At 42.0% G+C, this 21,063-nt stretch overlaps 1 protein-coding gene across 6 annotated transcripts in view; it reads right to left on the bottom strand.

Annotated features, from left to right (window-relative positions):
- PDE7B (phosphodiesterase 7B) overlaps window positions 1-21,063 on the bottom strand; it is a 264,944-nt gene that overhangs the window by 154,576 nt on the left and 89,305 nt on the right. For 2 of the 6 annotated variants that reach the window (XM_075924234.1, XM_075924235.1), the window contains one exon: window positions 7,811-20,347. The exons of the other annotated variants lie outside the window; for them this stretch is intronic. In XM_075924234.1, coding sequence (XP_075780349.1) covers window positions 15,365-17,374 — 2,010 coding nt within the window. In that variant the 5' untranslated portion in view covers window positions 17,375-20,347 and the 3' untranslated portion in view covers window positions 7,811-15,364. Of the gene's footprint in view, window positions 1-7,810; window positions 20,348-21,063 lie in introns of those variants that run through there. 6 annotated transcript variants of the gene reach the window in all.

Below are 21,063 nucleotides of genomic sequence, written 5' to 3'. Positions count from 1 at the left end.
CTTTAAAAAAATGTAAATGACACATTTAAAATCCATCTGTTGAAGGCTCCCCACATCCATGCCTTGCTATCTCCCACACATGGGCTGCCTTGTGTGTACAGGCAGTCCCCGGGTTACGTACAAGATAGGGACTGTAGGTTTGTTCTTAAGCTGAATTTGTATGTAAGTCGGAACTGGTACATATTGTAGGGGAAACTCTAGCCAAGCATTTCTCCAGAGCTCAGTTTTATTCTCCCACACCTCACTTCCCTCAGTCCTTTATTCTCAAGCTGAGGTGTCTGCTGAGAAAAGCCGCTTCACGTCTCCCTGGTCTGCTGGGGGGAAGCAGCTAGTGCGGGGTTGCCTCACCCCGTTTGTAAGTAGGGATCCGATGTAAGTCGCATCCATGTAACCCGGGGACTGCCTGTATTTAGCCCTTACACAATTCCTTATACTCTTCAAAACATGGGGTGCAAACATTAATCAATCGTTTGAACACTCTGGGTTACCTCTGTTTCACAGATGTGGAAGCAAAAGCATGAACTAAGGTCATGAAATACACTGATAAGAATTAAACAAACAAACCAACCAACCAACCAACTAAAAAGGCAGGATTAGAATTCAGGTCCATGCTGAGACCAGATCTCCACTCTGCCTACCTAACAGTTAGGTAATGAGATGTTCAAAGATAGTGTACACCCCTTCACAAATCCCTGTATTCCCCTGTTCTTCTTAATCCTACCTCGTCTTCTACCGGGCCTCAATTCATTACAATAGTACTCCATTCTAAATAGCTGGTTGGAGCTCCCTTCTGGACTCCAGATTACTCCTCCTCAGAGATCTCTACAAAAGTTGAGAACTGACTGTCCCGATCTTGCCCCCTCTCCCTTTCTGGTAGAGAATGCAGGAAAGTCAGTGTGGAAATGATCTTTGAGTAATATGGAATTTCAAGTGAAAATATATGGCACTGTAATTTTTTGTTTACTTTAATTTTACACTTTTTGGTTTTTAAAAAAAAACTATCTTCAAAGCCAGCTATTTTTCAATTTTAAACAGACTTTGGGTGAAACAGTGATATAATTGACTTCTTTGCCTTTTTCTGGCAGTTGCTCAACTGTCTGTGAACTGAATGAAATGCAGGAATTAGAGGGATCTCCACTGAACAAGGATTGTTTGTTATTAGTTTGTACATACTTTTTTTTTTTAATAGGCTGGAATATAACCCAAATGTCTTCAAAACCTCAGTCGAATTACACTGACTGCATCAGTACATAGTGACTAAAGAAAACACAGACAGATAATTACATATTCCAGTGCTGGTTGTTTCTTCAGGAGACGCACCTATTAGTTATTCCATAATATTGACTGTTACACTTCTCAGGCAGCCAGAGATTATTTCAACTGACTTGACCATGCCATTTCCTTTCTGGGCAATTGTAAATCTCTTTTCATAGAGGCTTCCATTACACACACATTGTCATACACCACAGGGCAGCATTATGAAGGCAGAGGGAAATGCAAACTAGAGGCTGTTATATCAAAACAAAGGAACCTTCTTTGATGATCTAGACTAAGAAAAGGTGAACTGGAAGCTAAATAAGAACCTGACTCTCGGTGTGACCGACAGGTGGATGTTCTAGCATTTGGCAACACAATGCATCATCATGACAGGTGGATCAAAGTTCAGTGTTTTCCCCTCCAGAACTGACTAACAAATGCTTTTGTTGGAGTAAGATACTAACTGTTCTTCCAGCTGTTTCACAAACTCATCAATAAACACAAGGAGTTTGATGTCTTTTCTGAAAGATGGCTGCTCTGACAGTATATTGCCCCTAATACCATGCCACAGCACCAGTTTAGTATTGAGTCAGAGAAAAAAGAGCCATTTATTGAATTATCTACACCACTCCTTCTACATCCATCAGTCATCTACCACCTACATAGAGGTCTTATATCCACTTCACTCTGTCCCACTTCACCTGTGAGATATGATAGGAACACAGCCTAAGGGATATCATAGCACTCTGGGTAAACTTCTTGCCCACCAGACCCATTGAAAATTTTCCATCTAAATTGTTTTATGACAGAAAATAGGGTTTTCCACTAAACAGCTATTTTCTACCAAAAAAGGGCTGCTTTCTACAGAAAATTTTGATTTTTTCCCAAAGACCCCAAACACTCAAAATCACCTGAAAATTGAAACATTTGATTCAGAAATGCTGCAAGGGTATTCCATGGGATGTTTTGCTACCTCCAGCTGAGTTATGTCTCCCAGAATGCACTTTAACTGGGAATTCCCATGATACATTCCAGTGACTCAGCAAGAAGGAATAGCATGATACATCATGGGATAAATAATCAAGCCAGGGAGTTCAGCCCACAAACAGAATGGGGATAGGCAGTACCAGAACCACAACTCTCGTGGGGCATGGCAGCATTCCACATTTGGTTTTCAGACAAAAAATTTTCAGGTAGAAATGACTGGGTTTCAACCAAAAGTTTTCATGTTTTCATTTCTTTCCCTGCAAAAATTATCTGAATGCAAAATTTCGATGAAAACAAATTTATGGTCAACAATTTCTGAAGGAAATTCTGCCCGACCCCTAAATAAGATCTAATACTCACCAGTTACAATAAAACCAGGCAGTCATATATTAAAATTTCCCTCCAAATGAATCATAATTGACCCTGTTTATCTGTAGCCATCTAGGTGGTATTAACAAAAATACTCATATACCTACATGTAATGGACAGGAGGAGAGCTGACCAGCACCAGGTGACTAAGGGGTTAAACTCAGGTAGAAAGCAAAGGTGTTAGCCAGGGGGCCAGGAGAACCAGTTAAGATAGAGGGATAAAATATGAATTGGATATAGATTCCTTGCCTGCTTTCTTTGTGTGGAAAAGTTAAACCAGGAATTGAGAGACACAGAATGATTTAAACCCAGGCAGGACTACCATGCCTCCAAGGAATTCAGGGCATGGAAGTGGACTGAATAAAGAGAAGACTGGAAGTAAGTAAAGGTAAAGAGTGAATCTAGTCACATTCAGGGTATTTTTTCTTTATTTTGTGGTTTAGTTTGAACTGTTCTGTGTGAATCTGTGCCTCCCCTCCCCATTTACCACCTAGCATTGTGCACAGACACTTTTCACTATGTTTTAATTTGTTTTCCTTAGTTGCTCTATAACATCTAGCAACCAAGTATACGTTATTAAGTTTATCTTTTGTTTTGTAATAAAAATCATTGTAAGGGAATGATTTGATTCTTGCATCCTGGAAGGTACAGGAGGTTGGTCTGTCTGCCTCAGACTGAGAGGTCATCTACTAGAGACTGCAGCTTGTTTTTCTCTTTTCTTTTTTCCAAACTCTTCTAGGGAAAAAGAGTGGCGGGGTACTCCTGTGGGGTGGGTTCAAGTGTTCACCCCTGATTTTTAGAAATAAAAATCACTTGCTGGTGGCAGTGAACCCCCAAAATCTGTATATTGTGATTCTAGGGGGGGAGGTGTTTGATGTGTGTTTTTTTTTAATAACCAGTGCCTATAGAAGCAAAGGGTTTTTTTTCTTTTGAGCTCTTTGTGGGCCCCCATCTTCTGCACTCAGAGTGCCAGAGTAGGTAACAGCTCTGACACCATAAGCATTCACTTGTATATCAGTAGAAAATTGCAGCTTAATAGGGGTTAAAAGGAACACTGTCGGATCAAATTTGGCACAATATTTAAGTTTTATAAAAGCAAACTTCTGCAAACCCTAAAGTCAATAGAAATGCTTCCCTTAAAAAAAATCCAATAGAAACTTGTTATTTTAACAAATAAACTTTTTCTCTACAGTGATTTAAGCCCAGACTTCTAGCACAGCAATATTTTGCTAAATGCATGAGAGTCTAAAGACAAAGCAGAAACTGGCTATAAACAAATGGGACTATAAACAAATACTAGCTTGTATACATTGCTCAGACTGAGAGAAATGCAGATGGTAACCTAGCAGGAAAAGGAATATCAAGTAAATTAATTTTTTTAAAATTTTTTCATTTTGATAATCTAAGAAACAATAAAAAACATAGGTATGCATTAATATGGTCTGAAATAGGGATTATCCCAAGAGTACCTCTATAAAAAGAATTAAAGTAATTATATAATGGTTATTTATTTCCATGTGGAGCTCTTATGTTTAGATGACTTGTGCCTTCTCTCTCTGCGCCTGGCATTTGGTTTTCTGTCCAGGCTCAGCTACTGGGGCCAGGAGCAGGCAAACTGTGGGGAGTAGAGGAACTTCAGCTCACTTAGATCCTGTCCCTAGCTAAAGGGCCTGAGTGCAGGGTGGCCTGCTGCTGCTGTCCCAGCTGCTAGGGATAGTGGCCAAGTAAGCTGGGGCGAGTGAGCTGCTGCTGCCTCCCAGCCAGGTGCTCTCAGGCTAAAGTGGCTCCATCCCACTTCCTGCCTGGCTGCCAAAGAGAATAAGGAACATACCAGGGAGAGAAGGACAGGGCCCCTCTCCCACCCTGCACTCGGCAGACCAATCGGGGGAGGGAAGGGGATTTGACCCTCTGTGTCCCCCATCTTGTCCCTAGCTTCTTTTGTTTCTGAGAGAGACAAGCTTTGGAACTTGCTCAAAGCTCTTCCTCAATCCTGGGAAACTCTCAGAGTTTTCCAAGCTCATGTAGGAGGGTGAGGGAAAGAGAGTAGCTATCCCCCCTACTCCCTCCAGAGCTCCTTTCCAGGAAGAGGTGTGTTTGCAGAGGTGCTCCCCAGCAGCTCTAGAGGCACTGTGTCGTCTTTGTGCCTCCTGCTGGAGTAATGCAGCTCTGAGCTCTTTCCCCAGCTTTGGTTGGGGCTTACAGGGACTCTAATTTATTACCTAGTGCACAGTTATAGCACAAAACTAAAACCTATTCTGCTTGGATCATTATTTCAAATATTCAAATGGATTGAGCAGCATTTTCTTTGACTTAGCCACAGCTAAAAAGCCACTTACATACTGGATTGTTTTCTACCACTGCACTATGAGTGCCTCAGTACTTTGCATCATCCCTCAGGGACTCTTTTCTCCAACTGAATCCTTTCAAAATAACCTTCTGAAAATCTCCCCCTCCCCCCCAGAGTGAGTGAACCCTGTGTGGTCTCATCTGCCATTCCATAGCAATAATATGGATTGGGGGGCAGAAGAGCCTAATCCTTCTGTTCCTTTCCATGCCACAGTGTTTCATTGGGGGGCTTTGAGGTCTCAATGGGATGCAGAGACTTTCTCCCTTAGAAGTTTGCTGCTGTTCATATCTGGCCCAAGATGGCAGTGAATGAAATTAAAAGGCCAATGTGAGACGAGCGCAAAAACTAAGTGGTGTTCCTAGTGGAGTAGTCAAGTATCTACATCATGTCGACCCTGGCACAACGTGTCACTCTTGCAGACAGCTCCAGAAGTAAGACCAAAAAAAGTAGATGAGCAAAAGACTGAGCTGCTTAATTATTCCTAAAAGTCCATCTCTTTATGTCCAGGACAGAAAGAAACACCAGTGCCACAGCATAGACATTCATGCTGCTACTGCCTGTCCTGTGACTGTTCTGTGGGTTTCCAGAACTGTCTGTCCAACACCTCTCTAAATGTAATATTGGAAATTCACTTATATTAAAACAAACAAACAAACAAACAAACAATAAAGCATAAAACCACAACAAGGAAATATTAAGGGGGAAAAGATTTACACTTTTTCTGCTTCAAAAACACCCTCCTCTCCTCTTTTCCATCCTTCTGCAGTGTGCCAAGAACCTTTCTAAATCACATCTGCCTTTGGTTTCCTCTCTGTTTATTCAGTCACCAATTATCAGGAGACCTCTTGTTTTGTTTCAATGAGCTGCACAATTTGAAGCAACGGTGGTAGCTAAGAGGGCTCTTAGACCAATCACAGATCCCTTTATGGCACAGAGAAATTGGACTGAACTAAAATAAAAATTCCCAACAGCAGCAACATTTTTCTCCAATCTGTTCTGAGAATTATTATAATATAATTTCCCCCCACCTAATAAACAATACAGAGACTTCAAAGTTCTTGGCGTTTGTTTTCATACAGTCAACAGTAAATGAGATTAGACATGTTGATTTATGCTGTTGAAATTCTCTCTCTCTTTTTTTTTTTTTTAAGAAAATGGAAATATGTTAACAATTAAAATCACATGAGCTTAGATTCTTCTGGCTCCTAAAATAATAAGATGGGTGATTAGCGTGCTGTCTAAAAAATCCTCTGGGGAAAATCTCCCATGACGATAAGTACTTTGCATCTCACAAGTAGTCATAGGTGCTCTTTTTCTTCATTGCCCTGACTAAACCAACAGAGCCACACCCACCACACCGCTACCTGATAGTGGCAAGGCAAGACTCGACATCTGAGCAGTTCTGATTAGATTTTCTCTTTCTCTTTCTACCAGAGCTGAGACAGTGCCTGCTATTGATACGGCAGCATGTGTTGACTGAACACAAGGCTAATTATTTCCTCATTTCAGGCTCCCTCCAAGTCTCCACATCTCCTTCTAGAGGAAGAGAAAAAAGAAGTAGAACAGCCATATGGTCTTTTTAACTGTAAGTCCAGAATGGTTGCAAGTGTTAAGAGTTGGCAACTTTACTGGAGCTTTCCAAAGCAATATGAAATAATGCCACCATAATAATGGTTTTATTGTAAGGCAGGTACTGACTGGAGCCTCTGTACTTGAAGTTCTGGAAATCAAAGGGGGGAAAAAAGTCACTAGAGAATCTTGGCAGGAGAGTCAGCACAGATGGGGGTAACATTTCAGGCTTTGCTTTTAAACACAATGACCTATCTCTTGATCCATAGGACTCTTTGGATGATTAATGAGCCAGAATAGATTCTGAAACCTGATTAGATGCCAATGAACTTTGATCAGCTCTTTATTACAAAGAAGCTGCTTTTGAAAGAAACATGAGTGATGGGGGGGACAGTTTAAAATAAAAGGATGTTTTGTTGTTGTTGCTGTATTTTGTATTGGTGGGTAGGGTGAGGGATTACACTCAGAAAGTTTCTTCATCATGAATTTAAACTTAAAGTTTGCTGTGTGGCCGACACAAGGAATTACATCAAGAGCAACAATATTCTTGCCAAATATTCAAAAGTTAATACTTTCTTATGAGTCACAGAACACACAGATTCTCACTTCCCAGCTACCTATGTCTGAAATTGACATGCAGCGTGAGTATTTAAATCTAGAAAAGAAGTGTTGAGGTTCATTTTTAATCCTCTCTTGTCATATTTAGAATATCCATTTTCTTCTGCCAAGTTCTTAAGAATTTTAATACATCAATAAACCTTTCTTTCATGAAAATATGGATTTAGCTGGAAATGCAGAAGATTAGATAAATGCCAGATTGATGATAGTTGTGTGTGTGACTGTATTTTGTGTATAAGCGAATACACTATTAACTAGGATTCACCATACAGGGATAATGATACTTACTAATTTTGTGAAACCCTTTGAGAGCAAAGCATGCAAAATGCTATAGACTTAGGCTGTGTCTACATTGGCACCCCTTTCTGGAAAAGGGATGCTAATGTAGACTTCGGAATAGCAAAATCCACGGGGGATTTAAATATCCCCCGCGGCATTTGCATTTACATGGCTGCCGCTTTTTTCCAGCTTGGGGATAAGCCGGAGAAATGCGCCAGTCTAGACGTGATTCTCCGGAAAATAAGCCCTTTTCTGGAGGATCTCTTATTCCTACTTGAAAGTAGGCATAAGGGACTTGAAAGTAGGAATAAGAGATCCTCCGGAAAAGGGCATATTTTCCGGAGAATAACGTCTAGACTGGCGCATTTCTCCGGCTTATCCCCAAGCTGGAAAAAAGCGGCAGCCATGTAAATGCAAATGCCGCGGGGGATATTTAAATCCCCCGCGGATTTTGCTATTCCGATGTGTCTAATCTGCATCCCTTTTCCAGAAAAGGGGTGCAGTGTAGACACAGCCTTAGTGTATTAGGATTCATAGGGATTAATGCAGGATGAAGCACCACCAGGGAGAAAAATTGTTCTCAGTGGCCTCTGAGGATAGGACAAGAAGCAATGGGCTTAAACTTCAGCAAGGGAGGTTTAGGTTGGACATCAGGAAAAACTTCCTAGCTGTCAGGGTGGTTAAACACTGGAATAAGTTGCCTAGGGAGGTTGTGGAATATCCATCTCTGGAGACATTTAAGAGCAGGTTAGGTAGACATCTATCAGGGATGGTCTAGATGGTACTGGGTCCTGCCATGAGGACAGGGGACTGGACTCAAGGACCTCTCGAGGTCCCTTCCAGTTCTAATGTTCTATGATTAGGACAGACTGTGGCTTAACTACAAGGTCATTTTTCCTCCTTTGCAAAAATTAGGGATATAGTTGAGGTGTGAAGATTTATATGCTACTTTTTAAAATGTGTCAGTACTCATTTCATATGGAATTTTACACACAAAAATAGCCACAGTCAGATGTGGGTTTGGTTCTTATGGAGGATAAGAGTGAATAGCACACAAGATTTTTTTAACCTAGTGCCACTGCTAAAACTCACTGCAAAAGCTATTTACTATTACTGTTTCCTTTTTAGTTGTCATAGAAAAATGTTTGTTACAATAATGTTGTACAATTTTGATGACAGAAACAAAACAAAATGCCCTCAGTTCTCAAAACCACAAATCAATCCCAGGCCATTAGACATATCTTCTTTTTAAAATAGCTCTTAATGAAGTGAATTTGATGCCAGTATTTCTAAGTACTTTTTGTAAAATCACTCTAAGCTCAAGGGAAACTACAATATTAGATTAACCATGCGCTGTATATGCAAAAATACAGAGTGAACATTTTTTAAACCTCCAGCATACCTATTGAATATTATTAGTTCATTTGGTTTAAATGTTAAACTACATTTATTATCGTATTGAAAATGTGAAATCCTGGCCCTATAGTCAGTGGAAATTTGGCCATTTACTGCATAAGCTAATGTGATCCTTCCGTTAGGGGAGTAGAGAGGCACTGAGAAGATACTGGAATACTGTGCATACGTGCTGATTCTGTGGGTACTCCAGGGCTGGAGCACCCACAGAACAAAATTAGCAGCTGCTTAGCACCCACTAGCAGCCAGCTTCTTCCTTCCTCTTCGCACTTCCCACCCACCAGCCACTCCACTGATCATTTCTTCCCATTCCCTCCCAATGTTTCCTACCTGCTGCAATCAGCTATTTTGCAGAGAGCAGGAGGCTCTGGGAGGGAGGAGATGGAGCAGGAGTGAAGTGTACTCAGGTATAGGGACTTGGAGGAAGGGTTGGGGGCAAGGCCAGGGACAGAGCAGAAGTGGGCTGGAGATGGGTGCTTGGAGTCAAGAAGTCGGGTGGAGCTGAGAGTTGAGCACCCCCTGGGCTCAGAGGGAGTTGATGCCTATGATAGTGTGTGCAGTTCAAGAATCCATTTGTTGAAAAACAAAAGGATGCAGAAAAGCACTACAAAATTATTCAAGGGCTGGAGAATGTGCCTCACAATAAGAGACTGAAGAAGTTCAATTTGTTTAGTTTATCAGAAAGATTGAGAGGTGACCTGATAACATACCTAAGTACCTTCACGAAGGAAAAGTACCAGGTACTAAAGGGCTCTTTGATTTCACAGAGAAAAACATAAAAACTTCTGTGTGTGTGTGTGTGTGTGTGTAGAGAGAGAGGCGGCGGGGGGGAGGGAGGAGGTGCGAAGGACTTAGATCAAGCCAAACAAATTCAAAAGAGAATTAGGGACAATTTTAACTGTGAGGGTGATTAACCATTGGAACATATTGCCAAGGAAAGAGGTGGATTCTCCATCTCTTGATGCATATAAATCAGGAGCAGATGTCTTTCTCAAAGACAAGCTTCAGCCAAACTCATGTTATTGGACTGAATGCAGGGATAACTGTGGAAAATGTAATGGCCTATGATATGTAGGAGATCAGAGAAGATGGCCCCTTTTTGCCTTAAACTCTGTGAATCTATGTAACACTTGCTGCACTCATCTTCTGAGTGGGTGGATGAGTGGGTTGAGGGGGTCAAAGAATGTAGATAGTACTTTATTAGATACATGTTGCTCTTCTGATGGATCAAATAGAGTTTTATTTTATTTTGTGCCATTTACCACGAGGGTGTTGCTGATCTTCTGCTCAAAATAACTTCAAAAGTTGTCTATTCCACTAAATAACTCATATTTGGGCCCAATCCTACCTCACCTGATGATGATTTATTTATCATCTTCTACAATTAGATGTGGATCAGTATGAGATTTTTTATTCTGCACTTCTTGTACAGAAAATTGCTGTGGTTAATGGCACATTGTGTAGAGATGCTTTCTTACACACATACATACACACATCCACACATACCCACACACACACACACACACCCGGCGATGGCAGGTGTTATTTATTATTTGAAAATAGAATATGGCCATGTATTGAAGTGCTGCGTGGGAATTCAAATTATCTTCAAATTTCCAAGGACAGCTCTTGCTTTTTTGCTTCTTTCTCTGATAAGAACTTGTTCCACTTTCCTGGGCAGTAGCAACTGGAGGACAGTCACATTCCTTTGTACTCTTTTGATACATCAGAATCCCTCAGCAGTTTGCATAAAAATGCCTGTTTTGCAAGGCCATCTGGCAATGTGATTAAAAACTTTTGATACAGCACAAGAGTCTTGAAGTTAATAGCAATGGGAAAGAAGCCTCTCTCTTAGGCTGTATCCAGACTCAGGGGTTTTTTCGAAAAAAGTAGCCTTTTTTCGAAAAAACCTCACCTGCGTCCAGACTCAAGCCGCGTTCTTTCGAAATTAAATCGAAAGAACGCAGCTTTTCTTTCGATGGCGGTAAACTTCATTTCACGAGGAAGAACGCCTTCTTTCGAAAGTTCCTCTTTCGAAAGAAGGCGTTCTTCAATGTAAATAGGGCTTCTTCAAAAGAGAGCATCCAGACTCACTGGATGCTTTCTTTCGAAAAAGCAAGCCGCTTTTTCGAAAGTTCAACGTGCAGTCTAGATGCTCTCTTTCAAAAGAGGCTCTTTCGAAAGTATCTTTCGAAAGAGCCTCTTTCGAAAGAGGCTTGCAGTCTAGACATAGCCTTAGGCTGTGTCCAGACTCAGGGGTTTTTTCGAAAAAAGTAGCCTTTTTTGGAAAAAACTTCACCTGCGTCTAGACTGCAGCCGCGTTCTTTCGAAATTAAATCGAAAGAATGCGGCTTTTCTTTCGACGGTGGTAAACCTAATTCCACGAGGAAGAACGCCTTCTTTTGAAAGTGCTCTTTCGAAAGAAGGCGTTCTTGAAAGCAAACAGGCTTTTTAGAAAGAGAGCATCCAGACTCACTGGGGCTATGTCTAGACTGCAAGCCTCTTTCGAAAGAGGCTCTTTCGAAAGATACTTTCGAAAGAGCCTCTTTCGAAAGAGCGCGTCTAGACTGCACGCGGAATTTCGAAAAAGCAAGCTGCTTTTTCGAAAGAAAGCACCCAGTGAGTCTGGATGCTCTCTTTCTAAAAAGCCTGTTTGCTGTCAAGAACGCCTTCTTTCGAAAGAGCACTTTCGAAAGAAGGCGTTCTTCCTCGTGGAATTAAGTTTACCACCGTCGAAAGAAAAGCCGCATTCTTTCGATTTAATTTCGAAAGAACGCGGCTGCAGTCTAGACGCAGGTGAAGTTTTTTCGAAAAAAGGCTACTTTTTTCGAAAAAACCCCTGAGTCTGGACACAGACTGGGTGCTTTCTTTCGAAAAAGCGGCTTGCTTTTTCGAAATTCCGCGTGCAGTCTAGACGCTCTCTTTCGAAAGAGGCTCTTTCGAAAGTATCTTTCGAAAGAGCCTCTTTCGAAAGAGGCTTGCAGTCTAGACATAGCCTTTGATTTCTATATCGCCTCCTTCACTGTAGTGTCTGAGCACCTTACAACTTTGCAATGTGTTTATCCCCACTATGAGAGAGGGAAGGGCTATTAGCCCTCCTTGACAGCTGGGGAGCTGAGATGCAGATAAACAAAATTATTTGCCCAAGATCACCTGTAAACCTCATTTTTGAGGAATAAGGGATCTTGCACAAAAGGTTTTTTTTTTTCTGACAAATGGCCCTGTCTACATGGGGCTTTTTAGCGGCAAAACCTCTTCTGCAAAAAGGATCGGCAGAAGATATGAGAGTGCAATTTGCATACCTTCTGTCACAAAAACCCGGAAGTGTAGACTTAGCTTGAGGAAGCTCTTGGGGGAGTAAGGGGTCAAATCCAAGTCTTTCAATTTGTAGGGTAGTGACAAAGCCACAGGACCCTTCTTCCATCTACCCAAACCTCACAGCCAAAGACCCAGAATCTGAATGAAAACTGATCTATGTGTTTGGAACTAGTCCTTCTCTTTATGGTGCAATGGGCTAAACAAAACCCCAGACTCAAATACTTCCAAACTTTCTTTTGGAGGATAGGTTCAAAATTCATAGTTTGTGATGTCAGCTCACAACTAACAATTAGTCTTTGTTTCTTAGGTAATTACTTTGTTATACCTAATAATTGTATAGTCTGTGTAATTTCCTGAAGATTGCTGGGTAGCTACTATTAGTAGCCGTGATTTATTGGTAGGCAGAAGCCCTGGAATTTCTCTTCCTCTGAACTATCTGATCCTTGGCTCTAAGCATTCATAAGATTCCCAGCCAATGAATGCATTTTTCCTTTCTTACATATTTTTGTGTGTGCAGCACTGCATTGTCAACTACAAATTATAGTATGACATGCTGCTGATCTGCAGCTTCTACACACTGTTGTGTACTTCCCCATTTCACCGTTCCCATCTAGAAATTTCATAATTAAACTACTGCAAATAATAAATGATAATTACAGATTCAATCCTGATTCTAAAAACAAAGCTCCAATAATAGGGGCAATGCTTGAGGAAATTAAGAGAGAATATGTGGGTGGGTTCTGCATTCCTAGCCTCAAAACATGGTTCAAACAAAGTTTACCTATTGCTGACATGGGAGAGAAGCAGAAGTGTCCTCTTGCTTACTTTTTATATATGATGATGGTAATGTGGATCTGCACAGTTCTTGGACTTACCTGCTATGCTACCAGAATGTTTCCTGTCAAATAAGTCAGTTGCAAAGAATCACAAGAGAGATCTCTGCATTGCTTTGAACGTGCAGTCTTTGTGCGTACAGTATTCACCATTACTTGTGCTCTTGCCTCCCTGATATGCCCAGTTCTCTCCTGCACTGAGTTCTGATGCAGGAAACAATCTTGCTCTTTATAAACTATATGGTGGTCTAACACTAACTAGGAAGACCCTGAGGTTCCAAGCTAAAAATGGAAACTAAAAATGACAAACTGGTGGGTATGAGAACTCACAGAACATTTTTTGTCAAGGGGCTCAACAAAGTACACATTCCATCATTGTGCCACTTAGCCCTTGTGTTTTCATTTTATGCCAATCAAAACAAGACTTCTTTTGTCTGTATTAACATGCGGCTTGTGCCCAAACCAATTGCAAGAAGATAAACATCAAACGGCTTCTCTAACAGGATGTGTTCAATTGTCTCTAGACAAAGGAAAAAACTTAAAAAAAAAAGACGACAAAATGAACTGGAAACTCTGATACGTATATTTGCATATAAAAACCCTCCCTCTGCCCTAAGATATTCTATTTACTATACTGATCTATGCTAATTATTAATTTAAATAAGCATTCATCAGAATTTATATTAGATATTATAGTCTGGTGGAATGTGTCAAAAGACAACTTCTTTATTCTGCTCTTTGGATCTATTTATCAGATAAAGCAAAAATCTCCTGCTTATGCTACTCTTTTAGAAGACTTTGATAGGTGAAACTTCTAAAATACAAGTGTGCTACAAATATGCATAGATCTATTTATATAGAGAGAGATACATGCCAACCTCACCATTTTGGGGAAGATCTATGAAAAAGGGGTTTTGCCCTTTTTCCCAAATGTAACAGATATGATAAAGATTCATATCCAGTCTAAATTCACATTTGTCTGGATATGTTCTGTACTAGCAGCTAATTGCACCATAATAAAATAAGGCTGAAAGGGACCTCAAAATGTCAAGTCCAGTCCCAAGTGCTGAGGCTGGATCAAGAAAACCCAGAGTGTTTGTCCAACCTATTCTTAAAACATCCATTGATGGGCAGTCTTTCTTGAATGTCCATTCCTCAATTTAAATACTCTAGTAGTTAGAAAGCATTTCCTACTATCTAACCTAAATCTCTTTTGCTGCAAATTAAGTGTGGTTTGTTGTTTAGATACACAAATTCCATTGTCACAATTAACCTAAGATTTAGAGGAAATCTGTCATGTTTATATTGCATAGATCTTAAGTATGATTTGATACTATACATTTTCATAGAATCATATAACACTAGAACCGGAAGGGACCTCGAGAGGTCATCAAAACCGGTCCCCTGCTCTCTCAGCAGGACCCAGTATTGTCTAGACCATCTCTGATAGATGTCTATCTAACCTACTCTTAAATATCTCTAGAGAGGGAGATTCCACAACCTCCCTAGACTGTTATTCCAGTGTTTAACCATCCTGATAGTTAGAAAGTTTTTCCTAATGTCTAGCCTAAACCTCCCTTGCTGCAGTCCATTGCTTCTTGTCCTATCCTTAGTGGCCAAGGAGAACAATTTTTCTCCCCCCTCCTTGTGACACCCTTTTAGATACCTGAAAATGGCTATTATGTCCCCTCTCAGTCTTCTCCTTTCCAAACTAAACAAGCTCAATTCTTTCAGTCTTCCTTCATAGGTCATGCTTTCTAGATCTTTAATCATTCTTGATGCTCTTCTCTGGATCTTCTCCAATTTCTCCACATCTTTCTTGAAATGTGGTGCCCAGAACTGGACACAATACTCCAATTGAGGCCTGAACAGTGCAGAGTAGAGCGGAAGAATGACTTCTTCTGTCTGCTCACAACACACCTGTTAATGTATCCCAGAATCATATTTGCTTTTTTTGCAACAGTGTCACACTGTTGACTCAAATTTAGCCTCGGGTCCACTATGACCCCTAGATACCTTTCTGCAGTACTCCTTCCTAGACAGTTGCTTCCCATTCTGTATGTATGAAACTGATTGTTCCTTCCTAAGTGGAGTACTTTGCATTTGTCCTTATTAAACTTCATCCTATTTATCTCAGACCATTTCTCCAGTTTGTCCAGATCATTTTGAATTATCATAGAATCATAGAACTGGAAGAGACCTCAGAAGGTCATCAAGTCCAGCCTCTGCTCTAGGCAGGACCAATTCCAACTAAATCAACCCGGCCAGGGCTTTGTCAAGCCAAGACTTAAACACCTCTAGGGATGGAGACTCCACTACTTCCCTAGGTAACCCATTCCAGTGCTTCACCACCCTCCTAGTGAAATAGTTTTCCCTAATATCCAACCTGGACCTCTCCCACCACAACTTGAGACCATTGCTCCTTGTTCTGCCATCTGTCACTACTGAGAACAGCCTCTCTCCATCCTCTTTGGAACCACCCTTCAAGGAAGTTGAAGGCTGCTATCAAATCCCCCCTCACTCTTCGCTTCTGCAGACTAAACAGACCCAAGTCCCTCAGCCTCTCCTCATAAGTCATATGCTCCAGCTCCCTAATCATTTTGGTTGCCCTCCGCTGGACCCTCTCCAATGCGTCCACATCCTTTTTGTAGTAGGGGGCCCAGAACTGGACACAATACTCCAGATGCGGCCTCACCAAAGCCGAATAAAGGGGAATGATGACATCTCTGGATCTGCTGGCAATGCTCCTCTTAATGCAACCTAATATGCCATTAGCCTTCTTGGCTACAAGGGCATACTGTTGACTCATATCTAGCTTCTCATTCACTGTAACCCCCAGGTCCTTTTCTGCAGAACTACTACTTAACTGGTTGGTCCCCAGCTTGTAACTATGCTTGGGATTCTTCCGTCCCAAGTGCAGGACTCTACACTTGTCCTTGTTGAACCTCATCAGATTTCTTGTGGCCCAATCTTCCAATTTGTCTAAGTCATTCTGTACCCTATCTCTACCCTTAAGCGTATCTACCTCTCTCCCCAGCTTAGTGTCATCCGCAAACTTGCTGAGGGTGCAATCTATCCCCTCAGCCAGATCATTAATAAAGATATTGAACAAAACCGGTCCTAGAACCGAACCTTGGGGCACTCCGCTAGAAACCGACTGCCATCCTGACATCGAGCCATTGATCACTACCCGCTGGGCCCGGCCTTCTAGCCATCTTTCTATCCATCTTACCGTCCTTTTATCCAATCCACAATCCCTTAACTTGCTGGCAAGAATATTGTGGGAGACCGTATCAAAAGCCTTGCTAAAGTCAAGATATATAACATCCACTGACTTCCCCATGTCCACCGAGCCAGTTACCTCATCATAGAAGCTAATGAGATTGGTCAGGCACGACTTGCTCTTTGTGAATCCATGCTGACTATTCCTAATCACTTTCCTCTCATCCAAGTGCCTCAATATGGATTCCTTAAGGATCCCTTCCATGATTTTTCCAGGAACCGAGGTAAGACTGACCGGCCTATAGTTCCCTGGATCATCCTTCTTTCCTTTTTTGAAGATGGGCACTACATTTGCCTTTTTCCAGTCATCCGGGATTTCTCCCGATCTCCATGACTTTTCAAAGATAATAGCCAAAGGCTCTACAATGACATTTGCCAACTCCCTCAGTATCCTCGAATGCACTAAGTCCGGACCCATGGATTTATGTACGTTTAGCTTTTCTAAATAGTTCCTAACCTGTTCTTTACCCACCACGGGCTGTCCATCTTCATCCCATCTTGCGTCACTTGGCGCAGAAGTCCAGGAGCCGACCTTGTCCGTGAATACAGAGGCAAAGAAAGCATTGAGTACTTCAGCTTTCCCCACATCATCTGTCACTAGGTTACCTCCTTCATCCATTAGGGGCCGCACACCCTCTCTGATCACCTTCTTCTTGTTAACATGCCTGTAGAAACCTTTCTTGTTATCCTTCACATCCTTAGCCAGTCGCAATTCCATTTGCGCTTTCACCTTCCTGATAACCCCCCGGCATTCTCGAGCTATACCTTTAAACTCCTCCCTGGTCATTTGTCCAAGTTTCCACTCTTTGTAAGCTTCCTTTTTGTGCTTAAGTTCACCAAGGATTTCCCCTGTAAGCCAGTCCGGTCTCCTACCATGTTTGCCTCTCTTGCTACGCATCGGGATGGTTTCTTTCTGTGCTTTCAATAAGGCTTCTTTAAAATACTGCCAGCTGTCCTGGACTCCTTTCCCCTTCATGTTAACATCCCAGGGGATTCTGCCCATCAGATCTCGGAGGGAGTCAAAATCTGCTTTTTTGAAGTCCAAGGTGTGTATTTTACTACTCTCTTTTCTTCCTTTGGTCAGGATCCTGAAATCTACCATCTCATGATCACTGCTTCCCAGGTTGTCACCCACTTCCACTTCCCCTATTAGTTCCTCCCTGTTTGTGAGCAGAAGGTCAAGCTGCGCACGGCCTCTGGTCGGATCCTTCAGCACCTGTGTCAAGAAGTTATCCCCAACATTCTCCAAAAACTTCCTGGATTGCCTGTGTACTGCCGTATAGGTTTCTCAGCAGATGTCAGGGTGATTAAAGTCCCCCACGAGAACCAGGGCCTGCAATCTGGAAGCTTCGCTCAGTTGTCCGAAGAAAGCCTCATCTACCTCATCCACCTGATTCGGTGGCCTGTAGCAAACACCAACCACAACATCAATGCTGTTGTTTGCTACTCTAAACTGAACCCATAGACTCTCAACAGGTTTTTCTCCCTCTTTATACTGGAGTTCAGAGCAATCGTAATGCTCTCTTACATATAGTGCAACTCCTCCTCCTTTTCTCCCCTGCCTGTTGTTCCTGAATAGTCTATATCCTTCCATGACAGCGCTCCAGTCATGTGAGTCATCCCACCAAGTCTCTGTTATCCCAATTAAATCATATTTCTTGGTCTGGGCCAAGGCCTCCAGTTCTTCCTGTTTGTTCCTGTTTGGAGGATTATGACTCTATCCTCCAAAGCAATTTCAACTCCTCCCAGCTTGGTATCATTTGCAAACTTAATAAGCGTACTCTCTATGCCAATACCTAAATTGTTGATGAGATATTGAACAGAACCGGTCCCAAAACAGATGCCCGTGGAACCCCACTTGTTATGCCCTTCCAGCAGGATTGTGAACCGTTAATAACTACTCTCTGAGAACAGTTATCCAGCTAGTTATGCACCCACCTTAGAGTAACGCCATCTAAGTTGTATTTGCCTAATTTATTTATAAGAAGATCGTGCAAGACTATATCAAATGCCTTACTAAAGTCTAGGTATACCATGTCCACCATTTCTCCCTTATCTACAAGACTCATTATCCTATCAAAGACGACTATCAAATTGGTTTGACATGATCTGTTCTTTACAAATCCATGCTGGCTGTTACCTATCACCCTATTATCTTCCAGGTGATATCTTCTTCTTATCTTCATGTTCTATCACATTATTAATCCATGGATTAAAGGTCCCAAACAGAATAAGATGACAGAAAAGATAGAGATGTAATGTTTTGTCATGCCAATACAGTCAAAACACTCAATTTAGGATTTATCATCATCTTTAACTCAGTGTGATTGTATGTAAGTACTGAATGAGTTAGTCAACAAAGTGAGGTCTTCTTTCTATGAAATATATTCTTATATCTATTTACTAAGATTTAAATTTGTAAAAAATGAGGACATGCTGTCCTCATATATGGCACAATTAATCAGGATTAACATGCACATTACATATTAATGTTTTATAGAGCATCCTCATCCTAAAGGGACACACTGGGCCAAGTTCACTGCAAGTGTAAGTGGATAGAGTTCCACTGTCCAGCACTGCTTCACCCAGCCATGAATACCATTTGCAGAAAGGATTGGTACTAGATTCTCTACTGATACCCTGCATGCAAATACTCCAGATAAATTCCAGTATCATGAAACTAAAAAGCAGTATTGCAAAACACTCAGGGCCTAATGTGTCAGATGAGGGTGGATATAGAAAACGAGCCTCCCATTGCTCCGTTGGTTTCCCTGAAAGCAGAGGAAGACATCCACAGTTCCAAATATGTTATGGAACTGAGAAAGAATTTCTAGTGTCTCTCTTCCTCCTTTCATATCACGTTTGTTGGGAAGAGCACAGTCTATAAAGTGCATAATTTACAGTGAAGTACAACCTCTCAGTATAAGACTTTGAGACCCTTCTTGTCGAGTGATACTCTATTTGTGGATTTAGCCCCACAGAAAAATGTGAGAATGAAAAAGAGGAAGGTGTGTTGATGGATCAGCCTAAAGCTGGCTTTCTAACATTTGTGTGTACAGCTCATGCACACAGTGCAGTATGCCCTAAAGCCAACAATACTGCTTTAACAAAGAGATCAAGGACTTTATGGGTTATGCATTCATTGAAAGTTACTAAAACACTCATTGTATCATGTACTGTACCTGTGATTCTGTGCTGAAAAAAGTCTTGTGGGAACTCCTCACTGTGTCAAGAGGATAATTATTATTTACTGATGTAAGCAGGGGCTGAACTGCTGCTTGCTATCAGCCAGCTAAAAGGAGGTGTGGGTGAGCCCACTACAATTGTTTAGCTCTGCAACGTAATTAACTGTTAACTGTTGATATGTAAATACAGCTCAGGAGAGAATACGAGGTGTGGCTATGTAAATCCCATTCAGCCAGGGCTGGTGGAGGGTCAGTGTTGGAATGGAATGTGGAGAATTATAAATAATTTGGGACTATTGTGGGGGGTCACTAATCATGCTACCCATAAATGTGGGAACTGTAAAACATGCCACCAGTGCTTGCAGGAGAGACACCACCATCATGGTAAGAGGTCTCAGAAGAACAAGCCTCCCCCTTTCCAGAGTTGAGTGAACTGAGCTGGGGGGAAGGGTTAAAGGGCTTGAGTCAACCTGCTTCACATACCCGCCAGGTGTGAGCTATAAGACTGGCCCAGCCTGCCCCTTTCCCCCTGAGGAGTCTTTTCTTTTGGTAGTCCAGTAGAAGCTGGATTCCTTTGCCAGTCCAGCTGGTGGCTAGCGAGTTGAAATCATGGAGATCTGAAATCACTGGTTTGGCTGAGAGCCAGACCCATTGCAGCCAGTGGAGTGGCGGTGACCAGCAGAGTGGTTGGTGGGAATCACTGGCTGGTGGCGTAACATGGTGTGGAGCAGCGGCAGGCGAGGAGCAACGACCAGTGGCATGGAGCAGCAACCTTGGTGTGGCACGGTGACCAGCGTGGCGTGGAGGGGTGGCAGCAGGCGAGGAGTGGCGGCAGGTGAGGAGCGGCGGCAGGCGACCAGCGGAGCGTCCGGTGGCGTGGGATGAGACAGCTGGTGGAGCATGGTGGAGTGTCGTAAGGTGCCCCCTATCTATCCTGCCACCTCCATTTCTACCCAAGTTGGGAGGTGAAACTCTGCAGGTGAACTTTGGGACTCTGGGTGGCACAGACCAGGGACAGAGACTCTTGGGGTGTTGGACTCTTTGGACTTCAGGTGATTCTTGGCTGGGGGGCGGGCTTAGCTCATGTTTGGGCTATGAACTCTGTTTGTGGTGTTTCTCCCAAGTTAATGCCGTATGACTTCTCTCTCTGTTTCATTAAATGTTTCTTTCCTACACTCAGACTCAGTGCTTGCGGGTGGGGAAGCATTGCCTCTCAGAGGCACCCAGGGGTGTGTGAATTTCCCAGATCACTGGGTGGGGGCTCAAGCCAGTTCTGTGAGAGATAGACCCCAATATATTGAACCCAGCCCTGGTTACTGCCAGGCCTACCCAGCAGAAGGGTTACACTATGAAAATAAACAAGAGTGTTTTGAGTGTTAATTATGTATTCCTAGGGATCCTCATTAACTCCAAAATTGCTCACACATTGAATTACAGAATATCAGATAATATTTTAGAATAACAACAATTATTTCTTATCTTTAAATGTTTTATATCTGAATTGCATTCTTGGGCTTGATGTTGTTTCAAAGTTTCAGGTCTTCTGGGTAATGTAAGACTTAGGCTATGTTTAGACTGCAGATACCTCTGGCATCCTGGAAAAGCT

This window comes from Pelodiscus sinensis, chromosome 3, assembly GCF_049634645.1.
Source record: "Pelodiscus sinensis isolate JC-2024 chromosome 3, ASM4963464v1, whole genome shotgun sequence".
Taxonomy (NCBI): domain Eukaryota; kingdom Metazoa; phylum Chordata; order Testudines; family Trionychidae; genus Pelodiscus; species Pelodiscus sinensis.
This window is presented reverse-complemented; position numbering and strand designations above follow the sequence as displayed.